General features: G+C 36.9%; 1 protein-coding gene across 3 annotated transcripts; it reads left to right on the forward strand.

Moving 5' to 3' along the window:
• The first annotated feature begins 2,263 nt into the window (after nt 1-2,263).
• LOC143715475 (uncharacterized) lies at nt 2,264-5,224 on the forward strand. Of its 3 annotated transcripts, none has more exons than XM_077207306.1 (7): nt 2,264-2,430; nt 2,969-3,012; nt 3,167-3,229; nt 3,710-3,745; nt 4,039-4,162; nt 4,402-4,473; nt 5,035-5,224. In XM_077207306.1, exons 1-7 carry the CDS (start codon nt 2,316-2,318, stop codon nt 5,127-5,129), a joined length of 549 nt encoding a protein of 182 aa, XP_077063421.1. In that variant the 5' UTR covers nt 2,264-2,315; the 3' UTR covers nt 5,130-5,224. The 3 variants fall into 3 exon arrangements, with proteins under 3 accessions (XP_077063421.1, XP_077063420.1, XP_077063422.1); XM_077207305.1 differs by lacking the exon at nt 2,969-3,012 and adding an exon at nt 3,455-3,525; XM_077207307.1 differs by lacking the exon at nt 2,969-3,012 and having other exon boundaries at nt 5,035-5,221.
• Nucleotides 5,225-8,580: the final 3,356 nt, after the last annotated feature.

The following is an 8,580-nucleotide window of genomic DNA, read 5'->3' on the forward strand; positions in this document are numbered from 1 at the left end:
TGTTACTCATGCTGTTCACTTTTGAAATAATCAACGTAGATGAAATGGAAAAAAATAACACATTATTTAAACATAAATATGAAACTAACTTTTCTTTAATGGCTACAACACGTAGACCTACAGTACAGAGAAATGTAATGTCGGAGCTAATGCCATGTTTCCGGTAAGCATGTGTGGGGGTGCGTTTTTAAATAATAATCAAATAATTCACAGCGATCGTCGAATATTATTTTTGCTTGAAATGCCCATCCCTACAAAATATGAAATGTCTTAATCAGAAAAAATACAAGCATCATACCATAAGAAAGAAATATAAATAAATAAAGAAGTATAATAAAGAAATAAAATAAAATACATTAAAGTAGGCCTAAATAATAAATAAAGAAATAAAAGAGGCTCAGTAGCTTCTGAAGCACGAACACAAGCATGTAGTTGTTGTTGCTGCTGTTAGGCTACGGACTTAGCGTGTCTGACTAGTTGACATGTAGGGTGATGATATTAGCGCTTCACAAAATATACGGATTTGCTGTACACACGTGTAACAGCAAGCAGATGGACAGCTCTGCCATTTCTATTAAATTACTGGTTTCTAATCTACAAACATAGCTCCACTGTTCTCTGATCGGGACACCAGCAAATGGGTGGCTGCCATTTGATTAAATTACTAATGAATACACAACAAAGCAGTGTCCGGTGTTACTGATATGTGACAATGAAGGTGTCGCTAAGTCTGGCCCGGGGGCGATATTTTTTTTCACAGGATGGTAGGGGAAGACTCATGAATATTCATTAGGGAACTCATCCCTGATTGGTCTTAACCCCAGTGACTGGTAGGTTTAGGGGCGGGGTTAGGGGTAGGTCATCAGACCCCCAGTGACAGGTAGGTTTAGGGGCGGGGTTAGGGGGTAGGTCATCAGACCAATCAGCCATGAGTTCCCTAATGAATATTCATGAGTCTTCCCGGGGAGATCACGCGAAGATCACGCGACAGAAAAGGCTAGGAGTCTCATGTTAAATGACACATCAAAAACAAAGGCAACACTCTTTACAGATAGTCAACCACTATTCTGGTGTTAAACTCATCAATTCACAGAAAACGCACACACAATCCCCCCGCAGGGGATGAGCAAAAGTTCACCACGCGTCAACCACGGGATGAACCCACATGGAAAGAAACTATATGGGGATATATGCGCATATATGAAACCTATATGCAGTTTATATGCACATATATGCTACATATATACATCATATATGCACATATATGCTAATATATATGCTGCATATATGCGTATATATGGCACATATAGGCAAAACTGAGGTGCATATATGTGCATATACAGGCCATATAGGTCTCCTGTATTGCTTCTTTATATCCACATATAAGCCCTATATGTGCATACATAAATTGTCGTCTCACGACACGTCTCCTAGCTCATAGCAGGATCTGGTCATTTTTTACTGTCATACATGATGCCTAGCTCATATTTTCTATTATCGAGGCAATAAGAACTAACTAAAAAAAAATTATGCAAGAACTGTATGTGCAAACATGTGAAATTGGTATCACATGTAATTGGCATGTTATGGAATTTAATTATGGCAATTAAGTGAGAGGAGATGGAAAGCTATGGGAAAGCCATTTACAAGGTCAATTCTTTCTTGTATGAAGATAGTGGAAAAGAAGGAAATAACAAAATGGTTTGTCGTTTTTTTATTTTGTCAATCAAGCCCTCTTTCCAATTTCAGGTCACTTCCAGATTCACATTACAGCTCACAGGCCTACACATCCACACATTCACCGTTACATCCACCAAATGCAATGCAAAATGCAATGTTTTCTGTATTGTCTTAATGCAGTTTCTAGATGAATATGGCTGAAAGGTCATTACAGTCTAAATGTAGCAACAAAAAAAAGAACATAGAACATACATTCAAGTAATCATCATCATCATCATCATCATCATCATCCCATCTATCTGAGCATTTCACTGTGGTTAATGAATTTGAAGACAAGCATGTATTTTAGTCTGTAAAGTTTTTAAAAAATCGAAAAGCCCAAAGATCTGTATCTCTGCTAAATGAATTTAATATGTTTGCGATGCCATTTATCTTTTCTTTTCATTTCATTTCTTTTCTTTTCTTTTCTTTTCTTTTTGTCCAAATTATTGTTGTTTCAAGTTATAATTATCAAATGTGAAAATGTGTAAAAGAAATGTGTCAAGAACTTGATATCAAACTCTTTAATTTTGAAAATTAAAAAAAAAAAATCTCCACTCTGCTGCTACCATGGCTGCTACAGCGCCGCGTAGTTGATGAGTCATGACGTCACCCGCCTGACGTTTGACGATTCGCGCCGAAAGATATCGGCTGGGAGTGAAAATGGCGATGGAGCGTTGGAGATCTGCTATGTCCTACTTATCATCAATCGTAAGTATTCCTAATTTTAATATTTATTAGCAGGTTTTTTTCTGGAGATGGATATTGCGGTGGCAGAGAAGTATAAACTTAGAAATTGTATGGGCTGAAAGTTTAACACGTGTTTGGCAAAATAAATGCTATGTTGTTAGCTGGTAGTGTGGGTGCTCATATAGCCGTTGATAAGATTCAAATTAGAATTATATTTATTTGTCTCTTTCTGGAGGAATTCGTAGAGGGTTCACAAAAGTAATGGCCTAGAGAATACAGTTCATGAGTACACACACTTCTCTGCCTTCAACGGCTCAAGAAGGCAATCGGCTCTAGAAAAAAACCCTGGGGAATTTGAATTTGGGAGAAATATATATATGTTTTAATTGCGTTCACAAACAGGTTTCCTCTGCAGAGCCTTATGAATGGGCTTTGGAGGGTTGTAGCTTGCGTTCACAGCTGCAGGAAATATCTTTCGAAGAGTAACGTTAGAGTTGCTGGGTGCTATTTTGATTTAGTGATTGTAATTGTTTTTTTTATATATATAACCTCTTTCTAGAAATCCCTCAAATGAAAAGTGACCTCGCCATTATTGCTCAAAAGGTAAGTTCCTCTGTTTTTCATTGCTTTTAAAAAAGTTTCTCAAGCAGATCTGTAGAGACTTGTGATGTTGGGCTGATTGATAGTGTTAATTATTTGATGTATTTGCACTTTAATTTATTGAAGAGAATAACTATATTTTTCTTCTATGAACAAGACTGGAAGGAGTCCTGTGGAGGATCTAGATTCCCCCTTCTCGACTTTTGGAGAAGTGCAACCGGTGAGTAACCCCCTTGCATTTGTTTTTATTTATTTAGTTTACTTGTTACTCAAACAGAGCTATATGGATTTTTATGATGTTTGGCTGATTACTTTTGCATGTAACTTTAATTTATTGACATGTTTGATGTTTTCCAAGCCCCCCCTGTAAATAAGAATCTATAGTGGCTTGCTTGGATGAATAAAAATTGTTGTGGAGTTTTACTAAGTTTCTTTCTTCTCTAAGACTCCAGAGAGGAGACCGAGCCATTTAAAGCGAGTCCCATGGTGACTGAGCGCTTTCGAGAGACACCACAGGTGTGTGTAACCCTTTTATACCTCAAATTTTTCTGTACTTATTTTACTTAAGGCTCCAACTGAGCTATAGGGATTTTTATGTTGGGATAGTTAGTGGTAATATGTAATTTACTTGCCCCATATGCATAAAATTGTTGAAGTTTTACAATTGTTGAGTTTAACAATGTTTTACTTCTCTAACAAGACTGCAGCAACAGCTGAGACATCAGCGAAAACACAGGTGGGTAACATTATTTAGTAAGGATGGGTATAAACTGTGTGTTTGTAGGAGCCAATTAGTGTTATACGAGACAATCATCCTTTCCTCCTGCACCCCTTCGCTCCTCTCCACCCACTGTCTTTTCTCCTTCCCTACTCTCCATCCAACCTCCTCCTCCAACCTCCTCCTCCCTATTATTATATTATTATTATTATTAACTATTGGGAAGCTAAAAATAAGAATCAATATGAAACATAAAAACCTTTCTAAAAGTTGCCAATAAATTAATATTGTGATGTGAAATTATTTTTCAGATTGAAGTTATAAAGGGCTCTGGGGTGTTTTGCCAGGCCTTGCCACCTCTGCTACTGCCATGGTGTGGAATCTGCTGCTGGGCACCTTTTGATTTGGAGACTTTGCTAAAAAGCAACCTGAATGGTACAAAACAACATGTTCCTAATCTCTTCTGTCCTTGCAAAAAAAACAAAAAAACAAGTCAGTCATATTCTGTGGAATAAATTATGTTTGTGTGCGGGCATACCATTGCTTTTTTACTTGCCATTTTTGTATTTCCTTGCACCTCAAGTAAAAGTGATGTGTATATAAAAAATAATCTCTTGTTTTCACCACCTTCATTTTACCCCCCTTTCATAATAATTTTGAAATATTACTTTAAGGTGGGAAGCCAACCAGAGGGGATGGGGAGCAGCTGGTCGCCCTTGACCAAATTAAAAAGGCAGCCATTATTGGTGAGTAAATGCATAATGCGTTGAGAAGGGAAAACAAAACTTTTAAGACTTTATAAGTTCACTACTTTAACCATAGCCTACTTGTATCAATGTTTATTAGGTATCAATGGAGACTGTATTAGATAGGGCACCCATTATTGTTACTGTATCTGCTTGTAACCTATAATACTAATTCATTGCTTGCTCATTTCTTGATCCTACCTTTCCTTTTCTAAAGCCACATTTCTGAATTTTTCCTATCCATGAATTTTCTCTGCCTTGGATGCACATGATTGACCGTGTGACTGTTAACAATGCAGTCCCCATGACGGACGTGCATATGAAAGAACGATGCCGCTAGAAAAAAGGGGGGGTGATGTTTCCAATCAGAATTTCTTTCAGATTTAGCAGAATCCAATCAGAATCTTCCAATTGACGTGTTTACATGACGCATTTTTTATTATGATCAGCCCTTTATCCAAAATATCTGTCCAATCGCAGCTGTACTGTAAGCACTTTGGGTTCCTGATGTAGCACTATATTATTATTATTATACTGTCTTATTATTTTTGTCTTCTCTAGATGCTACATTGAAGAAGTGGCCGGCAGCCAGCCGAGGACAGATAGGCACATCTATCAATTCGAAGCTCACAGAGCTGAGAAGATCAACAAGATAAATTGGGGTTTTTTCTGTTCAGTTTTTTGTCTTATTTTTGTTCTTGTAATATTTGATTGTTCTTAAGTAAATAAATAATTAAAATTTTTACATCTTGGGCTATTATTTATGTTGCCTAGTAGCTATGGATTTTAATAATAATACTAATATATAGGTAACATATAGCTGCATATATGCACCTATATAGGTACATATATGCACATATATATATGCACCTATATAGGTACATATATGCACCTATATAGGTACATATAAGCACCTATATAGGTGCATATATGCACCTATATAGGTACATATATGTACACATATATATATACCTATATAAGTACATATATGCATGTATATATAAGTACATATATGCATGTATATATGTGTACATATATGTGCATATATGCACATATAATATAGGAAAACGGCCAATTTTATATATGTCACATATATTAAAATCCTATATCAAAACCTATATTAAAACATATATGTTTATATAGGTTTTTTCCATGTGGGAACTTATACACTCACGCACACACATACACCCACAAACACAGACACAGAAACACTCATTTTGACCACGTGTGAGACAAAATACCTTGTTAAATGTTTCGATATTTGTACAAAATGTTTCTTGTGTTGCACTATTCCCATGTGATTTTCATTGCTACAACCATCAGCTTTATGATATGTGATATGCGTTTAATCACGGATAATCATGTATCTTTATCTTACTAGCACACAGAAGTACCGTGTGTGGTATTGTTATGATCCAAGAAACTCAATGGTATCGAATACTTGACCCAAAGTGCAACACGATGCATTCTTTTATTAATACTAGACTAGAAATGTTTTATGATTCAGTTCTGTCTCCTCTGTACATTGACCGGAACGAAGTGTGCTGCCAGGCCTCCTCGCAAACGATTGGATCGGGCACTTGAGAAAGGAGTGCCACTGCTCCCTTTAAACATGAAGCGCCACTTCTGTTCTGTGCTGTCCTACGCCAGAGAGAGGTTCCTTTCTTCAACAAGAACTCCAACCGGAGCTCTTCGTTTGCTTTCTAAATTTCGTTTTAATCTAAGTTTTTCTTTCCATTGATCTACCTCAGTTGATTGTTTTCCTTCGTTCACTGCACTCACGAACGAAACGAATTTAAGATTAAGCATCTGTCGTACGAGCTGAAGAGATCGCAACATCTACCTCCGTCCGAACGAAACTCCAGACATCAGCCTACGTTTCTTTTCAAACCAGCTGCACAAAAGGGGCCATATCAATGCAAGTATAATCTAAAATGGAATGCTGTTCTTAAGGTTGTCTAGAACTTCCTAAAAAGCCTTTGGGTCTCATTTTGAAGTAACTGTTTGAACTGTTCTGTCCTGAGAAGATTTCTCTCTCTCTCTCTCTCTCTCTCTCTCTCTCTCCAATATTTCGTATTGCAATCATTTTCTGTTTCTTTGTAATTGTTTGTTTTTGCTATGCATATTTACTCCTGCGCGATTTAAGTAGTTTATGTAATCTTTAGTCTTGTTTTATTAAATTCCATAATCCTTTGAATTGAATCTGTCTCATTGTTTCCTAAACTTGAAATCCCTGAAAATGTCGATTTAAGCTACAAGCTCTATGTGGTGTAACTTTTGAAATATCTAAAGTGCCTTACACGAAAATATCCTTTCTAGTGGCCATAGAAAGGGTATTGTTCGCTGTTTACAGGCTGGTAAGTTATGATAAGGAAGTTTCGCCTCCAGTCAGACATAGATTGTCTGATAAACTACATTTGAATCACATTAAAATTTACCCTGATAATTGATCTGATTTTACCGACCTATATTAATAATTAATACGAGGAATCTTGTTAATGATTCATATACGGTGAGGCTTAACCTATTCCCTATTTGGGATAATCTAATTTGTGTATACGATAATGCATATTCATCATCTCATGAATATTATTCCCCCTTTGAGTTAATAATTTCCCTACAAAAGTCATTGTCGCTACACACGAAAACACAAGGGTGTCGTTTTCAGATTTATTCACTCAGGGACCCGGTTTAAAAAAAAATAGGGTTTCAGCCGGATCCGTGTGGACGAAACGCCTATACGATCATTTTTTTTTTACGTATACAGCTAAACGCGTCTCCGTGTGGACAGGGCCTTAGATTAAGGTTAGTGATTTCAGATCAATGTGACAAAATATTTCTGAAATTATCTAATATTGTATATATATATATATAAAGTATAAATTGGGTTTTAGGGTAAACAAAACTAGGGGTGGCACGATCCGCCTTTTTTTGCCACCGATACCGATTCCGATACCTGGGATTCAGTATTGGCTGATACAGAGTATACCAATCCAATACTAAAATAATAATTAAAAAAACTTTTTAATGAAGCAGCAACAAATGGTAGATTGGACAGAACAACTATTAAAGGCTATCAATAAACTGCCATTGCGCAAAAGTATTGTAATATGAAAGGCTCCAATTCAGTGGCACGAAACACTTATGCGCATCCAGTGCGCAGTATGATGCGCTCAAAGCAACATGGAGTCACGGCGCGCAGGCTTCACATTGAAAAGTTCAAAGCACAACAGTAAGATATACATATATTTATTTATTCATTAGTTTGAGCCTTTTAACAGTTTTAAATTTCAGTTAATGTGCGCTTGAACAATTATATCGCTCTCTACTCCAGTGTTGTGATCACTGATGTGTTGTGAAAGTAACATGTGAAACTCCAGCAAGATAAAGTCCTTTTATGTAAACCATAGACGATAGACCTTTACTTTATCTTCAGAATAATAATAGGAACATTGAATCATCTTGGAGAGAGTTTCATCATGTTGACTGTCGTAACCGAGCGCGACGCGCTGTTTGAATGTCGAATGGAGAATGACTGACAGCCGCAGCGGAAGGAAGCACTTAGGTGAAGATTAATTTAACGACTTAAATCTGTACCTCACATTAATGTAATGGCTTCAGAAAACTAGGAATATAGTACACACGAAAACATTATGGTGCAATATAATGATTTTGTACCTTTTGTGTTGTATAACAATAACATGCGCACAATATTGGATTTGGATGGTCTCGTCTGGCCGATACGGAGTATTGGATCGGCTCACCCCTAAACAGAACAGAACCAACGTGAATGTATTGCAGGTATCATTGATTCAATATTTTAATGTACAACATGCATCAAGAATTTAGACTGATTCAGAGGGGAATCAGAATGCCAAATCCTGACTGAGAGAGGTGGAGCTGGGGATGGAGGAGGGTAATTTGCTCCTGAGAAACACGATAGCTGTTGATAACACTGAAGGAGCTTATATATGGATGCTGTGATTGGCGTCGTATTTATATAGGTAGACGTCAGTTGATGCGAGCTTGACTAACGTGACCCGCCAGAACTGACGCTACGCTTGATTTCTTACATTAAACCAACAAAATTCAACAGGTTTTCTCAAG

Source organism: Siphateles boraxobius, unplaced genomic scaffold, assembly GCF_051911475.1.
Source record: "Siphateles boraxobius isolate OS27281-9 unplaced genomic scaffold, OSU_SipBor_1 6, whole genome shotgun sequence".
Taxonomy (NCBI): domain Eukaryota; kingdom Metazoa; phylum Chordata; class Actinopteri; order Cypriniformes; family Leuciscidae; genus Siphateles; species Siphateles boraxobius.

Excerpts from the sequence above, each read along its gene's own strand:
- LOC143715475 (XM_077207305.1), top strand. The coding sequence starts at position 2,316 with ATGAGTCATGACGTCACCCGCCTGACGTTTGACGATTCGCGCCGAAAG. Across the intron at positions 3,526-3,709 it reads GCTTTCGAGAGACACCACAG|ACTGCAGCAACAGCTGAGAC; the intron begins GTGTGTGTAACC and ends TTCTCTAACAAG. Across the intron at positions 4,474-5,034 it reads TAAAAAGGCAGCCATTATTG|ATGCTACATTGAAGAAGTGG; the intron begins GTGAGTAAATGC and ends TGTCTTCTCTAG.